The sequence below is a fragment of the Dermacentor variabilis genome, chromosome 1 (genome assembly GCF_050947875.1).
Source record: "Dermacentor variabilis isolate Ectoservices chromosome 1, ASM5094787v1, whole genome shotgun sequence".
In the NCBI taxonomy this organism is placed as follows: Eukaryota; Metazoa; Arthropoda; class Arachnida; order Ixodida; family Ixodidae; genus Dermacentor; species Dermacentor variabilis.
In genome coordinates this window covers 46,260,587-46,288,158 of record NC_134568.1, presented here as the reverse complement: position 1 = coordinate 46,288,158, position 27,572 = coordinate 46,260,587, and the positions used below count along the sequence as shown (strand labels likewise).

The 27,572-nt window shown below is 41.6% G+C and overlaps 1 protein-coding gene and 1 non-coding gene across 2 annotated transcripts in view; both read right to left on the bottom strand.

Annotated features, from left to right (window-relative positions):
• bchs (WD repeat and FYVE domain containing 3 bchs) overlaps window positions 1-27,572 on the bottom strand; it is a 245,728-nt gene that overhangs the window by 71,333 nt on the left and 146,823 nt on the right. The window contains exons 46-51 of the mRNA XM_075687061.1: window positions 27,138-27,229; window positions 14,289-14,454; window positions 9,734-9,909; window positions 5,463-5,611; window positions 3,008-3,064; window positions 2,855-2,915 (exon numbers count right to left, since the gene is read on the bottom strand). Coding sequence (XP_075543176.1) covers window positions 2,855-2,915; window positions 3,008-3,064; window positions 5,463-5,611; window positions 9,734-9,909; window positions 14,289-14,454; window positions 27,138-27,229 — 701 coding nt within the window. The remainder of the gene's footprint in view (window positions 1-2,854; window positions 2,916-3,007; window positions 3,065-5,462; window positions 5,612-9,733; window positions 9,910-14,288; window positions 14,455-27,137; window positions 27,230-27,572) is intronic.
• On the bottom strand, window positions 18,434-18,506 carry TRNAL-CAA (transfer RNA leucine (anticodon CAA)). The gene has a single exon. It is a non-coding gene; the product is annotated as a tRNA-Leu (tRNA).

Below are 27,572 nucleotides of genomic sequence, written 5' to 3'. Positions count from 1 at the left end.
AATTTCTCAATCGCGATTGGCTCCTCTGCGCAAGCTATGGATGGAAGTCGATCACGGTCGAGAAATGCGATCTTGATCAGGCTTGATCATGATCGAAAGTTCCACATGTGACCGTGGCATAAAAGATCGTCACTTACTTTATGCAAACTATATGCCTGGATATGTCAATATTTCAGTGGTAGTTTTTTTATCATCATCATCATAATTATCAGCCTGTTTTATGTCCCCTGCAGGACAAAGGCCTCTCCTTGCGATCTCCAATTACCCCTGTCCTGCGCCAACCGACTCTAACTAGCGCCCGCAAATTTCCTAATTTCATCGCTCCCCCTAGTCTTCTGCCGTCCTCGACTGCGTTTCCCTTCTCTCGGTACCCATTCCATAACCCTAATGGTCTAACGGTTATCTAACTGGCGCATTACATGACCTGCCCAGCTCCATTTTTTTTGCTTGATGTCAATTAGAATATTGTCTATACCCGTTTGCTCTCTGATCCAAACCGCTCTTTTTCTGTCTCTTAACGTTATGCCTAGCAATCTTTGTTCCATCGCTCTTTGCATGGTCCCAAACTTGTTCTCAAGCTTCTTTGTCAGTCTCCAAGTCTCTGCCCCATATGTCAGCACGGGTAAAATGCACTGATTGTACACCTTCCTTTTCAATGATAATGACAAGCTTCCAGTCGGGAGCTGACAATGTCTGCCGTATGCGATCCAATCCACTTTTATTCTTCTATCAATTTCCTTCTCATGATCGGGGTTCCCTGTGACTAATTGATCTAGGTAAACGTACTCCTTCACAGATTCTAGAGGCTGACTGGCGATCACAAACTCTTGTTCCTGTGCCTGGCTATTCATCATTATCTGTCTTCTGCGTATTAATCTTCAATTCCACTCTTACACTCTCTGTTAAGGTCCTTAATCATTTGTTGTAACTCGTCTGCATTGTTGCTGAATAGAACAATGTCATCGGCAAACTGAAGGCTGCTGAGATATTCGCCGTCGATCCTTACTCCTAAGTTTTTCTAGTTTAATAGCTTGAATATTTCTTCCAAGCATGAGGTCCTGTAGATGATTAAGTCCCTCATGGGCTTGCTCTCGCGAGGGACCTTCCACTTCACTACGTGGAGCACTTGGATGCCTTGGAGAAGGATGTCGGCAAGCTTAGCGCAAAGCAAGCAAGGCTGACGGACATACGGTTTTCTTGCGCGAGCCAGTGGAAGATTTGTGGCGAGATGCTTGTGGTGATCACGTCCCAGCATTTTTTTTTTAGATAAAAGGCACCTTTCGGGGCCACCAAAGCGATGCCTTGGCAGAGCTCGAGTGTCACTTGCCGCCCGTGACCCCTCTTTGCAGTTGTTATAGCAGTGCCCTTCTCGAATGCCAACAGCCGCAGCTTGTTAACAACATGTGATTGGAGCACGCAGGAAGCAGAGTTAAACACTTAAACGAGTCAACATAATCAGAAGCCGGATGAAGGAAGGTGGTGGGGAGAACTGGTCTCCCCGCCATTATAGTTTGCTCGGAACAGCTACGCCATCCTCCATTTTGATTTTTTTTCATGCAACCTAGTTATAACAATTATTGGTTATAACAATGGAATTTTTGTGGCACTTGAATATTGTTATAGGAGGGTTCGACTGTAGTGTAAGCATGCAAAGTGTCTCTTTGTGTAAAGAAATGCATGCAGGAAGAGCTCAATGCTGGGCAAACTTCATACTCATGATAAGGTGTGGGTAGTGAAGACTTCTCAACTGGAAGGAGTGGGCAACTTCTCTCTGGAGTGTTGCATGGGAGTAAAAAGTGCACGCGCTTTCACTTCTGCAGTGCTTTTGAGAAGGGCTTCATGTGGGTTTATCACAGACCAGAGGGCATTATGGCAGTGACCAGGGAGCTCTAACAGAAATCTAGTCAATGAATCACCAATCAAGTAAATTTGACATGCATGCCAGTTTTAGCAAACTTCTTCAGGATAACGTTTACAGTTTTGCCCGAAGTTGAAGTATTCAAAGCAATAACAAGGTTTAGCATTGCTCTCAAGCACTTCAGACGATGTTCTAACAATACATGATGGTGACATGTTGACGCGATGCAGCATGTGAGACAACTGCTGCTGTGCAGAAGAAATAGTGCTCTGGCAGATACCGGGCATCTCACAATGCTGGTACGATGAGGAACGTCGCAAGCAGTGTTAAGGCATTGCAGCTCAATGGCGCACGATACGAGACCGATGAAAAACCATTGGCGTTTGTGTGCGTCAATGAACAATCGTTGGCGTTTGTTCATGCTAACTTGACATTTACTATTTGTTCCATCCAGACCAATAAATGCATCTCAATGTGGTATGCACACACATGCTCTGCAGGAATGCTAACGTGTGTGCACACAATTCTCATACTAGCAGCACAGGACAGAATGCTGCCCTGGCTGCTGCAAGATCCTATACAGCAGAGCGTGATGATGCATCCCTAGATAATGGGGTGCATCATCTAGGGATGCATCATCACACTCTGCTATATCGGATCCAATTAGTACATGACCGGGGTAGTTGGAGAAGTATGGGAGAGGGCTTTGCCCTGCAGTGGGCATAACCAGGCTGCTGCTGATGCTGCTGATGCTGCTGATAACGATGATGCATCCACTTGGCTTCATCATTTTTGTAGCCAAACACATTGCATGTCTCTGGGGACCTTCTAAACCTCCACGTGCAGGCTGGGCACATGCTGTCAGTACTGTGACAGCACAATGGCGTGAACGAGCCTCGAATGTCCTTATAACTGCTGTTGCAATAAAGAAGGTGCACATTCGAAAATTGTATACATGGTATATATGTTGTAAACAAACAGTTCATAACAACCTACCTGCAGAAGGTAGCGTCGCTTGTGCACTTCACGTATGTCATCATACGAAAATTTACTGCACCTAAATGAGGAAGTGAGGACCAGAAAAAAAGTTGTATTTGCTTTACATTTGTTTTTGCATGTTTCCAACCATTTTTAAACTTGGTTACGTACATTCTCTTCTGGTGCTTGCTCCTTGGGGAAGAGTTTGGAATAATTGGGTCATGCATGCTGCAAAATGAGAGAAGAAAGAAAAGAGTGGCAAGTGTTCTTGGTCACGTTTTTTTTTTCATTTGTTTGACAAAACATAAGAATGATCAAAAAAAAAAAAGTAAACAAACACAGCCTTGTCATTAACAGAAGAGGGCGCCCTGTACACTATTTAATGAATAGATAAATTGAGATGAAAGTTGCCTTGTTTGTTTGATGTGCTACTTCTATATAAGCTAATTTTTCATTTGGCTTAGTTTTTTTTTTCTTCACAGCTAAATTGTAATCCCTTCCAAATATTGGAAGAGCATTATATCTGGTTCCACTACTGTTACCATTGCAGTTCCTTTCTTTCGTGTAATATTTTTTTTGTTAGAAAGATGAACTCTGGTGGAGTACAAAAGAACCAATATATTGGTGATTATTATCATAAAAGGTTCTTAGAACAAATTTTTGAAATGTCAAAGAAAATTTTACACCCACAAATTTGTTGTCCTATAGCTTTAGTTCAAAGTAGACGAACTTTCACTCTTGTTTATAGGACGCATTATAAATTCTCAATCATTCCACTGCTTTTTAATGCTAGGTACTTACAGGTTTTCTGAACTAAGTCAGCTTAACTCTTTCCGTACCATGAGGAAAATAGGTGTTTTTTGTAGGTCACGCCAGATTTCTTTTTTTTTTAACGAACTACTGCAATCAATATTTTATGTAATACATAAGCAAAAAGCAGAATAAATGCACTTTTCCCACATAAAAGGTTTATTAACAAGATGTACATCATAAAAAAGATATAAATTGCTAGAATTGAGATTGTGGGATAAAGCTGAACAAAGTTTGTAAAGACATGCTTGTATCTACTAATAAAAATATGTAACAAAAATTACGAGATACACAAAATGTTTTGCCATCTAATAGGCACAAAAAAAAATTTAATTGAACAGGTATTTCACTACAAAAATTTAAGTGCAAGCACTACAGCTTGGCGTGCCGGGCTGCGGCCGCCGATGTTCCAGGATGGCTTGCGTCGGCGCCGCTCTCAAAGTCCGTTGGAAAGACCACATCCTCAGACTCGCTACTGCTCAATCCACTGACATAATCAGCCGAAAACACAGTGGAATCCCGAGATCTTCGATCTTTCGAAGCACACACACTGCTCCAAGAGGCGGTCCTCTTTGCTTTCTATTTTGACGATCGCGAAACTTTGGAGTGTGTTAAAAAATTAACGTCTTGTCGGGAAAAAGCGACATGCTTGCAAAACAAACATATCCTCCTTCACGCCCTACGGCGCAGAATGTCCGTGAGTGGCATGGAAGGTCTCGAAAGCGGCGTTTCAAACCATCACTAGCGGGCGGCCGTTAGTGCTTTCTACTTTGACGATTGCGAAAACTTCGGAGCATGTTCAAAAATCACTACCCGAGGGGAAAAAAGCGAACTGCTTAGCAAACAAAAATATAATTCTCCTCCTTCCTGTCCGATAGCACATTGTTGCTGCGGTCGGCACGGAAAGTCTCAAAGCTGGCGTTTAAAACTACTGTTAGCGGGCTAATGATGCCCAATGGGCACGGTACGGAAAGAGATAAACTAAGAACATGAAATGATTAATATCTTAAGCACCACTTACTGTATATAAAAAGCAAGTACAGATTTGAATTGAGCAACTCAGAATATAAAATAATTCAGCACTCATTGACTTATTTATATATAAAGAAGGCTCTAGGAGCAGAGCACTACTTGAGATTCAATAGACCGATTTCACCACCTTCAGAGCACATGCACAGCGGCCCTGCTGGTGCTATGATGACAGTAATCCTTGCCGTTTTCTGCCTGTACATGGGTCCAAGGCGATTGAGGGTTATGCCGAGGTGCATGCCACTGTGGATTTTCCAGCCAAATTTAGGGAAAATTGGTGAGGGGGGAACGGCTGCGTCTCAAATCCCATTTCTATTTCAGAATCTATTTATTACCTGACGTGGTGGCTTAGTGTCTACGGCATTGTGCTGCGGAGCACGAATGGTGCGGGCTCAAATCCAGCCACAGTGGCTGCATTCTAATGGGGCCAGAATGCAAAAATGCTTATGTACAGTGCTTTGGGTGCACGTTCAAAAACCTCGGGTCGTCAAAATTAATCTGCAGCCCTCCACTACGACATCCTCCATAACCCTCTGCACAGTTTCGGGACGTAAAACGCCACGATTAAACTCCACACTTAAACACGTCCCTGCCTTTCGGTCTCGAGTGCTAAATGGATTTGTCATGGTACAAGCACAACATGGTTCTTATGACAGTTGCCCTTAAGCTTGCTAAAGACTACTGCTTAGCAGCACCGGCAATAGAGTAAAATTTGCCGTGAAATCGGTCTCTTGGTAGAAGCATGAGCCCATTCTCATGCAAGAATGAGTTCTGGAAAACCCCTTACTTGGCTGGCAGTGAGTCAATGTCTCGAATTTCCCTGGTCTTCAGCAATGTGAAACCATCTACAACATAAAAGTGCTCTTTCCCAAACAGCAATAGGCCTTCACATGTGTCAAGGCCTTGCACCCGTGCACACCGGAACATGTGAGTGATCTGAAATGAGAGTCAGCCTTTGTGACAAACTGTAACCACAAGCCTGCATAGTACAATCAGAGTTTCTACAAAAATTACTGGAGGGAACTCTGGCACTGCGATCGTTCAGCTGGAACAATGGGCAGTACATATATTTACCAATTCTTTGCACTTGTCATTTCAAACGTTCTTGTGGCATTATTATCACATTTTCGTTTTACATTTTATTTATTAAATTTCCTAGAAATTTTTCAAGTTTTTCAAGTACAGCAAGACAGTAAGTCTCTGCGCACATGCAAGATCCCTGCAAATTGTTCCATTTAGTATAATGCAATATTTTGCTGAAAATTATCAATTTGCCAAGTTGCAAAGCTGTTTGATGCCAGAAGGAAAAAGTTTAGGCAAATCCATACGAGGCACTGCCCAAGATTCACATGCTTACTGCGCTACCATACTTTCATCTCCCATAGACACTAGAGCCAAAGTTGTAAATTCTATGCATACAAATGCAGATGTGCAAAAATTCAAATTCAAAAGCATACTGGTCAGGTTAAGCCTCCTGACACCGCAGATGCAGTTGATGGAACAGGCTATTTGTTGAAAAAGTTGAAAAAAAAAATACTCTTGTAAAATAAGAGTATTTGAAGTAGTTGTTATGCGGTGTTAATGGGGTTACTGCTAGGGAGTGTTTATGACAAGTAGCATAACCAGTTAAAGGAGTTAAAGGTGTTAAGATGTGTGAGGTATCAATATGGTAGCGGCCATTCATTAGCTGAAAAAAGAACTTTAATCGGGAAACACGATTTCGTTCTGTAATCGAAGATAAGCCACTGCGTTTAAGATCTGTTATAGAAGTTCGACCATGAGCATTGTAAATAAATCGGACAGCTTCCTTTTGAATTCTAATTTTTCAATATTTGTTCTTGTGTAGGGGTCCCAAATGATTATTGCATATTCTAAAGTAGGACGAACTATTGTATTATATGCCAGGAGGTGGACAGCTGGTGCAGAGAATTTTAGCGACCGTCTGAGGGTGAACAATTTGCGAAGACAATTAGCCATTACAGTGTCAGTATGTTTTGACCAGGAAAGATTGTGAGATATGTGTATACCGAGATCTTTATAGTGAGATACTTCAAAGATATATAGGTAAATGGTTCTGGGCAAAATAGTGGAAGAGAAGGGGCTTTTTCTTTAGTGTTATTCTCATAAAGACAGTTTTTTCATAGTTAATAGCCACTTGCCATTGATGGCACCACGCAACTAGTTTGCCAAAGTAACTATTTAGCCTGATTTGATCTTGGGGTGAGTCAATTTCGTCATATATTATACAGTCATCAGCGTAAAGTTTAATTTTGACAGATAGATTATTGCCAGTGTCATTTATATAAAGCAAGAATAAAAGAGGACCCAGCACGAATCCCTGGGGAACGTCAGAAGCAACAGGTAATGTGTTGGAGGAAGTCTGGTTTATCCTAACGAATTGGAAACGGTTAATTAAGTATGCTTGTATCCATTTTAATAGCTTATCGTTTCTAAAAATAAAACTTAATTTATAAAGTAATTTGCTGCCGGCTACTTTGTTGAATGCTTTACTGAAATCCATGAATATAGCATCGGTTTGTTTTCTATTATTTATTGTGTTAGCAAAATCGTGAATTCTTTCTACTAACTGAGTGTTTGAGGAAAAGCCCTGCCGAAATCCGTGTTGAGCATTTGTCAATACGCAATGCTCATCAAAGGAACTGATTACACACTTATAGATTATGCGTTCAAAAATTTTGTATGTTGTTGAAGTCAAAGAAATTGGTCGATAGTTTTTTATACAATTCTTGTTTCCCGATTTAAGTAAGGGTTTGCTGTTTTCCAGTCATTCGGAAGCATGCCATCCTGAAGCGATTTACTAAACGAAATTTCTAATTATTTCGCACACCACTCGGCACAGCGCTTTAAGAAGGCATTTGGTATACCATCTGACATATACCATTCTCAGGAATAACAATATCAGGAATGGAAGACAAATCCATGTAAAAAGAAGGCAGACAACCATCATCCGTTGTGAATACACTACTGAAATGATTGTTAAAAGCAGAACATACAACCTGCTCATCGTGTACACTCTTACAGTCTATTATAAACATATCGGACAGGGAAGAAGAATGAGTCATCGTCCTCCAGAATCTCCCTGGAGACGTTTTCATAAAGCTAGGAAGCTGTACATTAAAGTAATTCTCTTTATCATTTATGATCATTTGTTTTAATTTATTTAATGTTTCCTCAATGACCCTTTCGGAATTCTTACCAAGTTTTCATTTTTGCAGAATTTTTAAGCCGTTTAAGCTTGCGTTGCTGGCGCGACGTCTTCTGGGAAATCCAGGGATTCCGACATGTAGCCTTTCTTCGCAATCTTTGGAACAAACTGTTGCATACAGTTGAATATAATGCTTTTAAATGAAAGCCGGGAGTGTAAATAAAAGCCGGGAGAATAAAAGACTGGAGTGAATATCTCACTTTACCAGGTGAAACCTTAATAATGGTGCCAAAAGCATTCAGCAAGTAAGGTCACAGAGTGGAACACAACATGAATGAACAAAGTATAAGAAAGCTGATTCATAGAAATGCTTCACGTGTGCCAACTATGACTATTTGTAGCAGTCATTTTGACTTGGTGATGGTGCAATTGGTCACACATACAGGGTCCATTATGAAAGTAATGCACATGATTTTATTATGATGCGACTATCTATGGCAGGGCAGTAAAACCAGTCGGGAAATGTGGCGAGGGTTCTGCCCTGCCAACACAGCCGGTAGTGACCTGGGATAGTGACCGAGGATCTGCAAATGTGCAAGGTCTGCACGAAGCTTGTGCCGAAAGTGTTGATGGAAGATCAGAAAGAACTTCGAGTTTTGCGCTGTGAAGAACTGTTGGATTTGATTCAAAATGAGCCGGACTTCCTTAACTCTGTCGTAACTGGAGATGAATCCTGGATGTTCGAGTGCAACCCAGCATTGAAAAGGAAGAGCAGCGAGTGGCACACAAAACCATCCCCTCCGCCCCAAGAAAGTGCGAATGACCAAGTCTCACATCAAAACGATGCTCATTGTCTTCTTTGATGCCCGAGGAATTGTCCATTTTGAGTTTGTACCACAGGCAGAAACTGTCAACTCATCCTTTTACCTGGAGGTGCTCAAGAGATTGTAACGCCGGGTCGCGCACGTGAGGGCTGACATCAAAGACACAGTCAAGCTCCACCCATGAAAATGCCCCCAGCCACACGTCCTTCATTGTTACAAACTTCCTGGCCTGGAGCAACACCCCGGTGGTTCCCCATACCCCTTACAGTCCAGGCTTGGCTCCGTGCGACATTTTTTTGTTTCTCCGACTGAACAGAGCGCTGAAACGAAGGCATTGGGAGACTATGCAAAACATCCAAAAGCATGTTACACCATTCCTGAGAGACATTCCCGTCGAGGCCTTTCAGGGTGCCTTCCAGGCATGGCAGGCACGTTTCCGCAAGTGTATTGATGCAGGGGGAGAGTATTTTGAAGAGTTTTGACCATTTGGACAGGTCTGGTCAATAAATCTATTTTTCCCAGAAAATGTGCATTACTTTCATAATGGACCCTGTATGGTTTTGTTATTGTTTCCAGATCTAATGTGAACAATGCACACTGAAACATATTAACAGAAAAAGAAACTGCACACATTCACCTGTTCTAGTTCTTTCTACAAATGCACAACCTCAAACACACACACACAGAGAAAAAGAAAAGTCAACAAAGAGCGCAGCAGAAGTGGAGGAGCTAAGCTTCAGAATCATGTAAATAAGGAAACTGTGATGTATTGAGAAAATGAACTACATGTCATAATGACTCCGGGCACCAATTCAAGTAAAATTTCTACAGTGAAACTTTTAGCTTTTTGTTAACACCCATTCTAAAAAAAAAGAAAGGAGAATAAAGGAGAGAGAAGAAGAACAGTAAAAGGAGGAAGGAAGGGAAAAGGAAGAAATGATTTAGCTTTGTATTAACAGCTATTCTAAAAAGAGTCGCAGTTAAACTTCCGTCTCTTAAATTTCCAAGGCCTTCAAATTTCCCTCATTTGCACTATGGTATTGTTCTTGACGATCTCATTCCACGCACCTTTTCGCCTTTTTCTAGGAGGCGAAGCACGCTCTGGTTGTCTGGTGATTCATCCTTACGAGCAGCACCCTCCTGCTCTGAAGCGTCCAACGCAGGGTCCAGGCTTTCACTGTCCTCGTCCTGCTCACCACTGACGCTGCGATTTACTTGCAGTCTAGTGCGCAGACCTTGAAAACCTGGGCATTGCAGAAACAAATAGGTAACACGATTCTCGCAAAAGCAGATAACACTCTCAGCAAGAGTACCAACAGCAGAGCAATGAAAGTTAACACTACCAAACTAGGAGGACATCAAAAATTCCCAGAATTCACAGGACTAATACACAGCACTTCATGAGATAAGTGCACAAATGCAGCACTAAACAGTTTGTCACAGTATTCATATTATGCTAGTTCAAGCAAAATGCAAACTAGGACTGATGCACCTATTGTGAACTAACAACACATTCTTTAGATTTCCTTTTGTATGCAGCTATAATGGAATTATTGCTGGCTCACTAGCTGTATATTACAGCTTTAGAGGTACCCTGTGCTTCCAAATCTCTGTGCTGGTTACAGCGCTTCTACTAGCGGTGCATATGTTGTTGGGTGGAAAGATGGCTCATGTCGCGACGAGAAACTGCTGCTGCAGGAGCACACATGTGTTGTACTCTCTCGTTGCACACACCATTTTGTGTCACTGAGCACTGCATCACAATTGTGGTAGCAAGAACTCCTGCACTGTGGGCTGCAACAGCACTCATAGCAATTTTTGGCAGGCTCATTTTTACCATTTCCCAAAAGGCTACCGAAACAACAAATAACATGATTGTTGATATAAGTGCTCAAAGACAACTGATGCTTCATTTTGCAAATGGCAAAATGTACAAGGGAACCGTGGAAAGAAACGTACTAACAAAATACAAGAATACTGTCATCCAACTATTCTCAGTCTATCATTATAACAGAGTAGGGGGGCCAATATGGTTGTACACAAACTGGACTCTCAAGGCACATCTCAACATGAAATTTCAATTTGAAATTGTTGCTTTGAAGCCCCTGCCACAGACGGCAAATGCCATTTCGGCATGGCTTGTGTGACATCAAGAAGTGCCAGGCCACCGTTTTGTCATCTGCTCTAAAGCATTCCAAAAATCATGTGCGTGCCATGCTGAGAGAATGCATGCCCACTGCTATGGGCATGCATCTCGGACTGACTGCCCAGACGTACATGGAAAAACGAAACCATGCATATACCACACACATTGACCGCGCAGAACACACTTCATTTTGTCACCGATCAGTGTTGCCAGATTTATGTAGGGTTCTACTGCAAAATAAATTAAAAAAGAAGTTTTCTACTGCACTGAATACGTTAATATTTTGCCAGCTTGTTGTGGGATGTGTATGGTTTAACATGCGATACATCATAAAGCTAGAAAATTTGGTGTCTTGGCCCCTTTAAAGAGACACGAAAACAAGTGAAATTTCAAAATAATTATTTCTGCATAGTGTCGTGGCACATTGCATCTGGAGGCATCCACAATAGCAGGAACATGTATAATGAGAAAGCCAGTACAGGGCATTTAAAAATACAACACAACAAACTTTGTGGAAACCTGAAGGTAATGAGGTGATTGTGCTGCCCAAAAGTGAACAACCACACAACTGCACTAATAATGAACATATAAAGTAAAAATATGAGTAACCTGAACAAAGCAAAGGACCAACAGAGAAAGAACAAATGTCTGACTGAGCTGCTTGCCATGGTTAGCAAAGTGCACAAGAAGAAAAGAAAAAATGAATAACGCAGAGAGAACTATACAGTAAAAGCTCGTTAATTCGAAATTTTGGATAATTCGAAGTAGCCGCCGTGGTTGAAAGCCATTAAAATGAGTCCTGCTAATTCCCACTGAGATCCGCACCGCCACCGATACTTCAAATGCTTTGCCATCGTGGATGGGGAACATGCTAGCGCACAGGAGCATGTTGCGATGTTGGTGTCACCGCATATCTTTGCTCTTTCCATCTGCAGCCCTTTGTTTAGGCCTGACTGGAGAGAGACGAGTTTGGGCCTGGCCAGGCATGGCCAATGCCTCTGTTGTAGGTCGCTTCTCTCCCTCTCTCAAGACCGTTAAGATAAAAATGCGAATGCAGCGCTGCATGCTTTTTTTTCTTTCATGTTACATCTTGGAGGCTATGCTCTTTCTCTACAAGGTATTGTGCCGGGAAGCTGCACCAGGGGTGCGATCGGGGATCATTGTTCAGAGCACACATTTGGTTGCGTGGCACGCTCTGTACAAACCCCAAACGCGCCTCAGGTAATGTCCAAAACTTGGTGATCATGATGTTTATCGGTGCTCACAATACCAAAAAGCGTAGCCTTTGAGATTTGTGGCTATTACTCCAAGGAAAGCATCGCTGGGATAAGCGTTTGGACGCCGCATATACGTGTAGTGAAACTCGGCAGCGTGCAGTCGGTGCAGCTACGAAAGTACAACGGACACCAACATCGTAGCAGGTTGTGGTGCGTTTTGCAAATGCATTTTAGAGTGCAGCTCTTGTTCCTGCGGCGAGCAGCAACGGAGCAAAAAAAGCTCTTATAGCCCGACGTTTTCGGCGCGCATCGCTTGTGGCCAGTCACGCAACGCCAGTTGCGCTGCGCCAGCCGAAATTCCATTCCCTCTAGTACCGCTAGACTTTGACGCGTGTGGCACGCCGTCGGCAGCTCATTTCGGAGCATGCGCAGAACGATCCCCAACCCACGCGCCGCTTCGAACGGCTGTCTGAGACCGTCAATGAAGTGGCATGGGCACCTTTTTTTTTTCCATGCCATGAATTGCGGCTTGATGTGATGAACGCGCGGATGGAGCAAGAGCCATCTCGACATCGGGCATGTCGGACTGCCCAGGTCGCTTCCGGTTACGTTCGCTGCGCCAGTGCTTCGAACTACAGACGTTGCTGTTCTCGCCAACATGACGTAGCGTGTGCACGCACGCGCTCATGCTATGTCAAGACTATATACGCGAGCAATTTTTTTCTGACTTTCATTAGTTCGAATCTTGTATAATTTGAATTTTCGTAGCATTCCCCCGGAATTCGAATTAACGAGCTTTTACTGTAGCAATGGGATGCGACAGTGGATGATCTCAAAAACAGAGAAGAATGGAGGCGAGAAACAAGAAAAAAATTGTTAGAAAATAGAAAGAATCTGCGACAGCCAAGAGTTAAGAGGTGCTGGGGGTATGACTTTTAGGTATAGTTGTCTTTCTTAAGTCAAGAAATGAAACAAACTATTTTCAAATGCAGTGTAACAGGCAACCTTTAAAGAAGGATGGAGCTGCAACTGCCACAGTGCAGTGCTATTGCTAATGATATTATTTCTTTTTAATTTGTTTTTCTTGTCATGCATCGTCACCTATCAAGATTTTTTGCATATTTGTGGAGCCTGTGGTTGCAGCCTGACAATATCACTATGCAATAAACTGTGTGGGCATTCATCTGGCCTGGAGGGACAGCTCTTTGCCCAGTGATGAGGAAGTGGTGCGGGACCTGTAGACATACTATTCTCACAGAAGACTTAGCGAACACCAAATGTATCCTGATGAAATTATCACTGGCAAAGGCCCTATGCCAGTGCCCTATGCCAAGCCCTCTTCCAAAGGCCCTATGCCACTGCCACTGGCCATATGTTCCAATCATCCCAAGGTCACATGCTGCTATGTATCAGGAGCAACATCAAAAGCACCAGAAGCAAGCATCACTTGATTTCTCTATAGGCTAACATAAAGTATGCATCTGTTAAGTAAAATGATGGCCCTCTTTTGTAGTGGCTTAAGTCACTGAACAGCATCACAGATGTAGGGTGGTGTGCTTTATGCGAGACCCTCATGACACTGTGAACCAAGTGAAGATACTGTCATCATCATCATTATTATCATCATCATCATCAGCCTGGTTACGCCCACTTCAGGGCAAAGGCCTCTCCCATATTTCTCCAACAACCCTGGTCATGTACTAATTGTGGCCATGTCGTCCCTGCAAACTTCTTAATCTCATCCGCCCACCTAACTTTCTGCCGCCCCCTGCTACGCTTCCCTTCCCTTGGAATCCAGTCCGTAACCCTTAATGACCATCGGTTATCTTTCCTCCTCATTACATGTCCTGCCCATGCCCATTTCTTTTTCTTGATTTCAACTAAGATGTCGTTAACTCGCGTTTGTTCCCTCACCCAATCTGCTCTTTTCTTATCCCTTAACGTTACACCCATCATTATTCTTTCCATAGCTCGTTGCGTCGTCCTCAATTTAAGTAGAACCCTTTTCATAAGCCTCCAGGTTTCTGCCCCGCAGGTGAGTACTGGTAAGAAACAGCTATTATACACTTTTCTCTTAAGGGATAATGGCAATCTGCTGTTCATGATCTGAGAATGCCTGCCAGATACTGTCATCACGTATGAATTCCACTCTAAGGCACACAGCCATGCACCTGATGCTAGCAACAGGTAAAAGGAAAATAGTATTCATAAGCCACTGGACTCTCAAGTATGCACTCAGAAAGTTAACACTAGAACGAACCAATTTCTCGCTCCTCAGTGCTGTCCCCTTCCTGAGGCCAGTCATCAGAGGTGATAGAAATGACATCTGGGGAGAAAGTGTCATGCTCCACAAGGCTGTCTGGCCGGCAATGCTTGTAATATTCCTTGCTATCGAAGCTCGTGGCAACCTTGTACTTCAAGGCACGCTGTCATATACATGAAAAGGAAAAAAGAAAAAAAGCCACTTGCATTGTATTAAGCAAGAACTTTTACAAAAAGCAGTAGCATAGCAGTTCTGTAAATTTAGGAAAGTGAAAGGGAAAACAGGAAAGCTTAATATATATAAAGCAACAATGAACACTTCAACAAAGATGGCATGCAACATACTACTACAAATACAGAATACCAGTCAAACACTTCTGTGTTCTCAGTTTTGAGACACTACTGCAAGTACCAAGCTTCAGTGAAATGACGTTGCTTAAACACTGCCTTCATTAGCTCCAAAATTGCATAAAATTACCACTTTATTTATTTATTTATTTCAAGATTACTGCCAGCCTCTGGTTAGAGGCCTTAAGCAGGAGTGGTTACATACATGACGAACGAGACTGAGTACAAGGTGTGAAGCGTGAGCAAAATGAAATAGCACTGAATTTGAAAATATAAGCAGCGTGTCATTTGCGAAAACGTAGCAATTAGCGCTAACAATGTGAAATTATTCCAGAAGAAAATGTAAACTGCTCTTAGCGCCAAGTTGACAAACACTTAACCGACAGAAAAACTAAACTAGAATAATATATGTATACCACGCGTGGCAAACGATTACAGAACATACATCCTGTCAGACAAATATAATGTGGTAGTGTGTAAAAATGTGTAGCAGTGACAGAAGCATCAGAAAACACGTGCGTTCGATTATGTGGAAGGACAAGCCGAAAAGAAAAGAAAAAAAGGAAAGGAGGGCAGGGATGTACCCGGTCATTTACACAATTTCTTTAAGCAGCTTTAAGAATGATTCGATGGTGTCGCAGGCAACCACTGCAGCAGGAAGTACATTCCATTCCCTAATGGTTCGGGGAAAATATGAATTTATAAAGGCTTCTGTTTTGCAGTAGCCATCTTTAAGCTGCTTAGCGCGACTAGACCGAGTTGATCGACGAGTTAGAGGCTCGGTATACGTGTCCTTGTCGATGCCCAATTTTGCATGATAGAGCAGATACATGTACTTTAATCGTTCTTTAAATCGTCGTTTTTGCAGGGTAACCAGTTCTGTTGTTTCGAGCATAGAACTTTGTGATGCATACCGGCTGAAGGAATTGAATACAAATCTTATCACCTTTCTCTGAATTTTTTCCACCTTTTTAATGTTAATATCGCTATGTGGATCCCAAACGACGGACCCATACTCAAGAATCGGGCGGACGAAAGTTTTGTAAGCTAGTAGCTTTATCTCATGGGGTGAATTTCTTAAGCAACGCCTCAAGTAACCAAGCTTCTGCATGGCTTTCTTTTCTATGTATGACACGTGCTCATTCCACTTTAAATCCGAGCTGATAACTACACCCAAATATTTATAGCTTGTCACGCGGTCTAAAATTTGTCCATCGATCGAATACTGGTTGTTTAAAGGGTGTCGTTTCCGTGTCACGGTCATCGCTACAGTTTTTTTCGCATTGATTTTCATTTGCCATGTGCTGCACCATGATTGCACTGTAGACAGTGAGGTATTTAACAGCGATTGGTCAGCGGGACTACGGATTTCTTTATATAAAACGCAATCGCCAGCAAACAATTTTATTTTAACTGGAAATTCCTGTGCAATATCATTGATGAAAATTAAGAAAAATAAGGGCCCAAGCACTGATCCCTGTGGGATTCCGGATAGTACAGGTCTTGAACGTGAATGTGTTCCATCTATGTTTACAGTTTGTCGTCTCGAAGTAAGGCATGCTTGAACCCAAGAAAGAAGGGACTCATTTTTAAGTATAGGTTTCAATTTTATCATGAGTTTGGTGTGTGATACGCGGTCAAATGCTTTCTCGAAATCTAAAAAAATAATATCAATTTGCCCTTGCTCATCCAGAATAGCTGCGAAATCATGAATGGTTTCTAAAAGCTGAGTAGTAGTTGAAAGCCCTTTACGAAATCCATGCTGCCTGGGGTCAAGAAAACCATGAAGCTCAAGATAAGCTGTTAGATGTTTAACGATAATGTGTTCAAGAAGTTTGGAACATGTGCAGAGTATAGAAATGGGTCGATAGCAAGAAAGCAGCGATGAGTCTCCTCCTTTTGGCACTGGAACAATCTTTATCTTTATATGCACACATTGGCCAACTAATTTTTCAAATTACATAATTTTTTTCAAATATGGTAAGTCATTCTGAGTATTTCATGACGCCACTATTGTTATCCAGAGAAATAATATACAACAGCAAATGAAATTTGAAATACCATACAATGTATTGCTAAAGTTTTTGGAGGCGGTCAGCGGTGATCCACATGGACATGTCACAAATATTGTGGCTGTGACTGAAGTTGATGTTATTTAAGCAAACCACCTGTGCCCTTGCCTCCATTGGGAAATAGTGGGAAATGAATAAAATAAAAAAATTGTGGGAAATAGCAGCAAACCACACTGCATGATGTGAACCATAGAAAGTCAAAGCTATCTGTAATCACATCATTATTATCGATATCTTTCAAAAATATCCGAAGTCTGTTGCCTAAACGCGACGCTATTGCCTCATTTCTTGATGACTGCAGTTCAGGTATTCTTGTTCTTACTGAAACATGGCTACACCCTGAAATAACAGATATTGAAATATTTTCACACGACAACACATTTAACATGTTAAGGCGTGTGATTGAACTGAAAAAGAGAGGTGGTGGCATTTCTACAGATTGCATTTTTCTCGACTTCTCCAAAGCCTTCGACCATGTAGTTCACTGCCACTTAATTTCCATATTATCCGTTGTCAAATTAGACTACTTAACGCTCTTCTAGATTCACAACTTTCTAACAAATTGTCAGCAATTTACAGTCTTTAATAAATTTATGTCACCCCTTGCATATATCAGTTCCGGTGTACCACAGGGCAGCGTACTAGGACTCTTGCTTTTTCTTATTTACATCAATCATCTGCCCAATAACATCTCATCCTGCATGCGTGTTTTTGCCGATGATTGTACATTATATCGAACAATTCGCAGCCTTGACCATCTCATTCTTCAAGAGGACCTTGATCTCGTTAACAAATGGTGTGAAGACTGGCAAATGAAACTTGACTCATCTAAATGCAAAGTAATGACATTCAAGCGAAAAACTACAAACCATAGCCTTTCCCATTATATAAACACAAATCTAGTATCTCAGGCATCAGTATATAAATATCTAGGCATTTATCTTACACTGAGCCTTTCCTGGGCCTTTCATATCACAACCATATGCGCAAACGCTTCTAAATCTCTTGGGCACATTCGTCGCAACTTGCATAACTGCCCATCTAACATCCGCAAGTTAGCATTCCTATCATTTGTATGCCCCAAGCTTGAGTTCATGTCCTTATATGGTCTCCCTACCATGAATACTTAATCTGCATGTTAGAAGCCATCCAAAACCGGGCTGGTCAATTCATTTCCCGCATTTACAACTACAAGTCAAGCATTACTCAAATAAAACTTGACCTTTCCCTTCAAATACTAAGTAGCCGACATGACATATCACTCCTGTCCTTGCTCCATAGATATGTTCATCAAATGAAGCCATCAAACTTGCCACTGGAACGTGCGTCTTGCACATCACGACGGCTTCATAATGATTTAAGTCTCACTTGAATTTATTTAAACACTAACCCATTTAACTTCTCAGCTATACCATGAGCAATTCAGTTATAAAATTCGCTTCCTAGCAGCAAGCAGCACTATCACGCAAATGAGCAATGGTAAATTCAGACAACTACTGAACTCGGAGTTTTCATCATAATAAATATATTCACCTGTACATATGAGATATCATATAATACGTGAAGAAAGGGGGTTAACCGAGGGGCCCGATTTTTTATTAGTCATATCATAAGCAGCCAACAAACACTGACACCAAGGACAACATGGGGGAAATTTAGTGCTTAATAAATGAAATAAAGAAACGATAAATTAACGGAAATGAAAGTGGATGAAAAAACGACTTGCCGCAGGTGGGGAACGATCCCACAACCTTCGCATTTTGCGTGCGATGCTCTACCAATTGAGCTACCGCAGCACCATTTCCCCTTCCACTTTCTTGGGTATTTATGTTTCCTTGTAGAAGCCTGGAAGTGATAGTCAGCGCCACCACTCACAGACCGTGGTGGCGGACGTGGAACATCCTTTCTGCCACAGGCGTCACGAGAAGTGATTTTTGGGGTGAAGGCAATCGGTCAATAAACCCATACATGCTACCTGAGGCATCAATGTTCCCGGATGCAAAGGTTGTGGGATTGTTCCGCACCTGTGGCAAGCTGTTTTTTCATCCACTTTCACTTTCCATTAATTTATCGTTTCTTCATTTCATTTATTAAGCACAAGTAATTTCCCCTATGTTGTCCTTAGTGTCAGTGTTTGTTGGCTTCTTATGATATGATCATACAATACGTGTCATATATGTGCCTTGTCTCTCTCTATGTTTTGTCCGATCTACCATTCCGTACGCCGGGTTGAAGTGTCTTTTTCTCTGGGCATTCTTATTCTTTCCCATTCTTTTTTTTCAATTTGTTGCTTCAATTTTGTTTCTGTTTTATGTGCTCGTGCTATTTGCATTATTTTGCACGAGTGATGTGCTGCTTTTTATGTTACCATGAACTGTACTTTTGATTTCTTTCCTGACAACTCAATGTATTGCTTTAGCATTTTTATTTGTAATGCTGTTCAATAAAGCTTTGACTAGGTCTAGTTGGTATGGCATCGTTCCGCTTGCTGCGCTATACTGTTTATACAAAGAACAAAAACGAGATGTTACATGTTGCGCATATGTGCGTCTGTCTCGTTTTTGTCCTTTGTATAAACACCACAGTGCAGCAAGCAGAACGTTGTAACACTGTTTTGCAAGCACGTTATCATTGTAAACATTTTTAGCTCTCACATTTTTAGCTCTCATGTATCAGTTTTCTGTTGTCATTTGTTCAATGATGCCCCTCTTACTCAATGCTGCCCTTGGGGCCTGTAAGGTACTTTGAAATAAATAAATAAATAAATTGGCAAAGTGATTATACTTCGCTTTCCAAGTGTCACTTGTATGCCGAGACTAGTCATGATGAGATCACACCTGACTTTACCCCAAACTTGCCTAACGAAATACCATCGTTGATATAGCCATGAAGGAAGTTAAAGGTGGCCAATCCTATAGTAAACACACATGGAGATTTAAACTTGACTCACGATATGGGCTGCATTTTACACTTTGGTTTACAGATGTTTTAAACAGATGTTACCCTAAATTTTCACAAAGAAATATTTTTGCAAGGAGGGTGAGCACACCAGCGGTCACCAGTACACTTTTGGTGCTGCAGCAGTTATCACATAGCAAGCTAGAGGCAATTAGTGCATGCTTCGTTGATGGTAGCTTACTTGAACAACTGAGTATGAGCAGTGGCATGCTGGCCCACGGTTGATCAAAAGGTGATGACCATGAATGGCTGATATTCACTAAAGTTTCCACGTGCACTTGCAGGTCAGTACAGGGAAAGCTAGCATGTATGCAGAAAACTTCAAAACCTACCAGTACAGCTGCTACTAACAGGGAGATGTATGCGATTTGCATTTCATGACATAGCGACGATGCATGATGTGCAGTGTTAAGAAAATTAAACAAGAACAATTCGAAAACTACTCCAATGTGTTGTTTCATTTCCAGGTTCACCTGCATTTGTAACAGCGGCTTAATTCAGATTCCAAAGCGTACCCTTGGGGCTACTCCATGCTTATAAACTGGCTACAGAGCGATTATATGTCGCACTTCCATGTAATTACGTGTAAAAGGCATTTGTTGTCTGCTTGTTGCTGTTCGCACATATTTCAATTTTTGAGCGCTGTAGATGTACCACATGTTAAGTGAACATGGAAACCTACGATTGTTTAGAAATTTCATGCACACATCATTACGAGGTGCAAGACCAGGACAAATTCTCTTAACTCTTTCCCTACCATGGAGAAGATAGGTTTTTTTATAGGTTTCTCTATCTGAAGGAACTACTGCACTGAATATTTTATGTAATGCATAAGCAAAAAGCAGAATTAATGCACTTTTCATGCATAAACATTTTATTAACAAGATATATGTCATAAAAAAGATATAAATTGCCAGAAACAAGATTGTGGGATAATACTAACCATAGTTTTAAAGACATGCTTGTATCTACTATGAAAAATATGTAATAAAAATTATGAGATATACAAAATGTATTGCCATCTAGTAGGCGTATTTCCAAAAAAATCAAAGCTTTTCATTGAACAGGTATCCCAGTACAAAAATTTAACTGCAAGCCCTACATTTGGGCATGCCAGGCTGCGGCCACCGATGTTCCGGGCTGGTTTGCGTTGTCATCACTCTCTCTGTCTAAGTCCGACGAAAAGACAGAGTCTTCAGACTCACTGCTGCTTGATCCATCGATAAAATGAGCCACAGATGGAGCAGAATCGCGAGATCTGTGATCTTTTGAAGCATGTGCGTCGCTCCCCGACGTAGTCATTCTTGCTTCCCACTTTGACGATCGCAAAACTTAGGAGCGTGTTCAAAAATTACCGCATCTTGAAAAAAAAAGAAAAATAGAACGGCTTATAAAAAAAAATATAGTTCTCCTCCTTCACGTTCGATGGTGAAGTGTGTCCATGAGCGGTGCGGGAGGTCTCGAAAGCGGTGTTTCAAACATTCGATAGTGGGCAGCCATTTTTGCTTTCTACATTGACGATCATAAGACTTCAAAGTACGTTCGAAAATCATCGCCTGACAGGAAAAAAGGAAACTGCTTAGAAAATAAAAATATAGTTCTCCTTGACGTCTGATAGTGCAGTGTGCCCGTGAGCGGCGCAGAAGGCCTCGAAAGCAGCGTTTCAAACCATCGTTAATGGGCTAACGATGCACAATGGGCGCGGTACGGAAAGAGTTAACAATCTTTTCTTACTGTCAGCATTGTAAAGTGCAAAGGCATTGCTTTTCTTGTATCGTAGATTTCTTTTTTCCTTCTAAGTGTAGAATTACTTCAACACTTCTGCAGTCATCTTCATGTCGGAATAATTGTAGATGACCATAGTTTATTGCCCAGAAACTTTAAAAAAAGGGAAGCCATTACTTGGACTGCAGTGTAATGTTACAAGAAAACCCATACCAGTTTCCTGAAAGGAAACCCATCAGGGTTTTTTAATATGCTACAGCTGAAGAAAATTAGTTGGTTGATGCATGCTTGAAAGAGTTACGTTCAGCAATTTCAAGAAAGAAGTAAGGTGGGAAGTGCATAATGTTGCATTATAAACAAGTAGAAAGGTCAAAATTTGGCTTACAAGCAAGCTGTGAGAAAAAGGAAACATAAATATGCAAAGAAAACATGATGAACAAGCACAAATGTTACAAATTAACATAATACATAATACAGGATATGCAAAGAATGAAGCATAAAATACATTGATGTTTAACATCCGTGGTAAAGTGTACATCTGGCACTGCAGCATTCATACCAGTAGTATATACAGAATAAGCACAGACCATTTAGTTCTGGTATAATGTAATTGTGCAGACGTACTTGCTTGATCACAATACTTCTATTACGTTTTGGCTGAGATAGGGTGTAAACATTTATTAAGGGCTTAACCCTTCGCAGCCATGCGTCAGGTCTCTCCCAACACATTGTGCACTCGTGTTAACTGGTTCTTTTCTTTGTATCTGTTGCAAGGTCTTTCAGGAAATTTTTTAACTACGTATTGATAATAGCACTTTAAAAGCATCTGCATACGAGGGCCGCAGATTTTTAACATCCAACTTGAAGGAATTTGCACACGGTTTTCGTGGCACAAAGTACTGAGAGGATGACAATGTTTTCGTGTGCTTTAAGGAAAAAAAACTCGCACCAGCTCAGTGAATCTGAAGATAAATTTAGTGCCGACAGGAATACATTCTGTCTTCAGACAACAAGCAAACATCCTCTGATGAAAGTACTGGGGAAAAAAGCGACAATGAGGACCCTAGAGAAAACGGTTCGTGTGATCACCAACAATGTCATGCTGGCTGGAGACTGTACACTGTACCATAGCTTCAGGAATAAAGAATTTTCAGAAGTAAATCAGTCACTACATGTTTGCTTACACAAGTGCTCTTTCTGCATGGCATCCAAAATGTGCGAAATAGTCCCTGGCCGGAATGACTGCAAAGGTATTTTTAATGTGTGTGTATGAAGGTACACATCTGAACACATGCTCATCAATGCTTGGTAAATGAATGTGCCTTGAGCAGCAAAATTTCAGAACATTATTTCTTCCAAGATGCAAACACTCAATAAAGAAGGCTTTTGTGAAATTTCACACCTGTGAGGTTTCCACTACATGCAGTGGTTGATATAATTTATGTTGCAAGGTGCTGCTTCTTTGCAGACTCTGAAAGGGGCCTCAAATGCATGTTAGGGACTTCTTTATTTACACTGCACAAAATTTTGCCTCCACACAATAACATGTACAGCTCCTGGGGCATAATGAACACAATGGCCATAATTTCGTGCTACTGTCTCTATCTACAGCTTGAATGCTGCCAGCATTCTGGATTTGGAGAGGCATACCATGTGCTATAGTGGCGAAAGTTGATGAACGGCAAAAAGAAGAAGAAACTGATATTTTTCTAGCTCAGATGTGCATTGACAAGGTTCTGCAATACCAAGCATATGTTTCACCCAATGTCCCTTGCCTGTTTTCTTGAGAGCAACAGCATGTTTAATTTCAAGTCAGTCTTTTGTGGTAAAAAAAGCTGTGAACAAAAAAATGTGCAGGACTAAGGAACTGATGCCATCTTCATTGCACAGGTAAGCTATCTATAATAACAAGCAATCGACTTAAACCTTGATTCTGAAGCAACTATGCAGTGTTATAATGACTTAGCTTGCATGCTCTATGTTTATGACTATGCTACAGTTACCATTAATGAGACTATGAGCACATTTTTTTAGCCATCGTAGTCCTCAAGACCAAAGAAGTGTTGGGCATTGTTCAAATGTTTTGTTTGTCTGGCCGTAGAAGTGTCCTTTCTCAATTTGGAAACTTGCAACTATATGATAAAACTTAAATGTTGCACGAGTCAACACTGTAAACTATGATGATATGCTGCTACGGTTCCCCAGTGATTAGGCAACAAAAAAAAACAAAGTGAGAAAGGCTGCACTGCATCACAGAGAACCAACATCAGCACAGCAACAAAGCCACTTGAAAAAAATAAATAAAAAATAAGCGAAGCCACCAACAACGAAGCTGGCACCTTCCAATTCAAGGTGTCTATGAAGTTGACATTTCCAAATTCCCAGAGTTTTCCAGGTTTTCCCTGCGTGCCTTTGCCCAATTCCCTGAGTGATGCAGAACTATGTTTTATGTCAAGACGGGCTGAAACCATATCGCCTGATGCTGTCACTCTCGAGTAAGCACATCAAAAAAATTAAAAAGCGACTTAATCCAATTTGAATACTAAGGAGTAGTGTTTATATTATTCAAAAAGAGAACAGAAGGCAGGGGTTAGTAAAATGCACAGCAAATAAAGTGTCTTCGAAAAAAATTGCAAATAAGTCGGACATTCACAAATACAAATAAAAAGGAGACGCACATAGAAGCAAATATATTCGAATATGAGCTATTTCTATCAACTGATAGCAAGCTCAGTGGTATGAGGCCCGAACTCTGTCACAAATGAGATTCTCTCTCAACCGCTCGTAAGTCAACCTCAACTGTCCTGACATACTCTCAGCCTGCGCACGACACCTGAGTGTTGTGTTTCACTGCTTTAAAGAGTTTATTTTGGTTTGGATGCGGGACACCTGCATCTCGGCATCAGCCAAAACTTTGTTTTTTGAGCTCAAGCTCCTTCAAAACGGCGGCAGCAAGCTTCCTTTCCCGTTTATTGCGTACATCATTTCTGTTCTTGTCCTCCTTCTGCCCCTCATTCGCCCCAAGGACCATTTGAAGCATCTTGGTCAGTTGCACAGTCCACGGCCGATTATTAGAACTCCCTAGGGGTCGCGAAAACGTTCGAAAAATCGGCCAGTTGGAAAAAAATAAATGCGTGTCATTTACTGCCCTTAGGGGCTCAAACCGCCACAGGCACGTTCGAAAGCGCTCTGAAGGCCTGTCGGTACACATATTAGGCATATCGGCGCTCGTACTGTGACAGGAAATACCGTGTGCACGTGTGTATAATTAAGGAATACATAGTGTTTTCCGTGGCAATAGCCCCTTCCCACGCTTGCTATGCTTCACTGCAATACTTTTGCGTATGCTTCACCACGTAACATTTCTGTACAGAGGCGAAGCTGACTTCCGGGAACCGGCATTATGCAACGCACCGAGTTTTCTAAGTTTCTAAGCCAATCGCGAGGACCACAAAAGCGGAGTCCGTGCCATTGCTGACAGCAGCTAATTCTTTCAATAAAAAAACTCGGCCCCCAACGGCAAGAAGCTTCATAGCGAACGTCGAAGCAGCTAAGCCTAGCGTTGCCGCAGTGGTGGCAACGGCTGCCAGCGGATCTGCGTGCGAGATTGCCGCTCCGAGGTGGCGAAGTAATCAAAACGGCAGCGGTGGTGCCTTTGATTATTGCCGTTTCGGACCTGTGGTCACAGCAAAACGTCCGGAAAATCGGACGGCGAAGGGTTCTTGCGTCCGAAATTTCACACGTTCTGATACGTTGACTCTGTGGGGTACGTGGCGGTGCCGCGAATCCGTCCAAATTATCGGGAATCCGGAAAGTCGGTCGTTGACTGCACACTGGCAACTCATCCAGCCGACGACAGGGCGTCAAAGACGATTCATTGCGATTCCTGTCTGTTGCTCGAGCCAGCATTACCGCGACTTTCGACCCTTCCAATAAGATTGTCGCTAATTTTCCCTGACGGAGGCCCAAATTCCCTGAGTTTTCCCTGACTTTTCCCAGACCACTCAAAATCCTTGAGAATTCCCGGGTTTTCCCGGTTTTCCCGGTTGGTAGACACCCTGCCATTTGCTCAAGACAGGGAGGTATCACATGCACTGCATCACACAGGTGAGCGCATGTATAAAGGACAAACCAAGAAACGAACTCGTAAGGAGCAATGAGGCTTGAAATTAAAAGATTAGCTGTAGCAATCATCTGTGGTACCACCTTACACCACAGATGCTAGAGTGGGATAATGGTTGGTGAACTGACACCCACAGCAATGCACTTTCTTTCTTAACAGAATACTGTGCAGTGAAAGTGGACTGTCCGTTATCCTTTGAAAGGGTCCTGCAAAACATTTTAAGGGAAGACTCTAGTCGAAAATGAAACTCCGGCTGTTTACATAATTACAATTTACAAACATTGACAAATAATTACACGTTTACAAATATATAAACAGTTTTATAGCGAGTCGCAGTTTTTTGTTCTGTACCATGACAATGTATAAAAAATGTAGGCAAACTTTTTGCCTCCACATTAAGGACCACTGATGGCTCATTTCCTCAACATCAACAGTAGAATGCTGAAAACTAACTAGAAAGTGCCTATAAAATATGTTAATAAACGTGAAAAACTGGAACCCTGGTTCTTCCAAAGTTCAGACCCTAGTAAGTGTTAGTTGAAACTTGTCTAAAATATATAAGTGATATTAAAAATTTAAAGGAGGTAATGTCATTCCTCACATCCTAAAAACAAAATATGGGCAAAATTTCATCCAAATCCAAGTACTGGAAGTACCCAAAACAAGATGGGAAAACTAAAAAAAGTTGCCAAATTGCATTTTGAGAAAAACAGATTTTACAGTTTAAAAGCTAGACACAGCACTCAGAAAATGCAACAAGGACCCCCCCCCCCCATGTTTAAAAAAAAACTATTTCTTAGTCTGTGTTAGCTCGGGCAACCATGGTTATATTGAGAATGCAGCTTGGCTGAACTCCTGACGCGATTCACAATGGTGAGCGGCCATGCTAGTCGGCTACAGGACGCTAGGAAACAGCTCACTTTCGGGCTTTTAACAGCCACCTTGTGCTCTTTGAATGTGCTTTTTAAACCATTTGAAGTTCAAATTCAGCTATGATTTTTATTGTCACAAAAGTAGAGAAACTGAACTTGCCAAAAACAAGTAAAAACAAAAAATCTGTAATTTTCAGAAAAAGAAAAAAAAACACACTTTTTCCTAGCATCTCCCGTTAAGAAAGTCATGGCATGTGTCTGGTATAATTGAGCATGACCTTACAAATATACCTTCCAAAGAAGGTATCTTTGAATACTTCTACGACTGGAATTATCGGCACCCAAATGCTGCCTCTGCTATGCCTTTGCAGCCTTCCATTTCGTTTTTCTGTCATTTCTGCAACTATTCCTCTATTTCTTTCTTACAATTCCTACATATATATGCGTACTACATAATATATACTATATTACAATTCCTACAATCAGGACCTAGTCCCTGGCACATGTCAGCAAGACACAGGGGGGGGTCACATAAAGGGCTCTGTAAAAACACTATGATAAGCAAATGTCATACTTAATATATCGCAACAATACCTCGGTTTAGCATGTTTTTATGAAAACTGTTAATATACTGCACTTCAGTGAGGTGAGCACTCGTTTACATTAATAAAAATTTTGCAAACAATAAGCGACACCTGCTTCACGACAAAAACTGAGATTAGCGGAGCGTCTAGGCACATGTTACTCACATTCTCCCCTCCTTCCACATCAGGTCGATATGGGTAGTGCAGATAGAACAGGTCATTCTTCACCATCTTTTTGCGCATACGACATGGGCCAGCTGCAAGAACAAAGTGCTTTTTTAAGGAATGAGCCTAGTACAAAGCAAAAACCAAGGACTGAAGAGTTTCCAAACACTAAAAAATACACACAGGGAAGTGCAAAGAGTGTGTTACTCTTACTCAGAGGGCTTGCGGAGAAGAAAAAGCAAAACCTAACAGCAGCTTCACAGTTTTATGCCTCTGTCACATGAGCATGCAAAAACTCTTTTACGTAAGCGGTCTTTTACCAACAAGACTTTTTAATGAAGAGGCATTGCACAGCAGACACATGGCACTCACGATCTCTTATTAGTGTTTCCTTCTGGACACGCTAACAAAAGCGTGGCGCTGGCGTTCGAAACA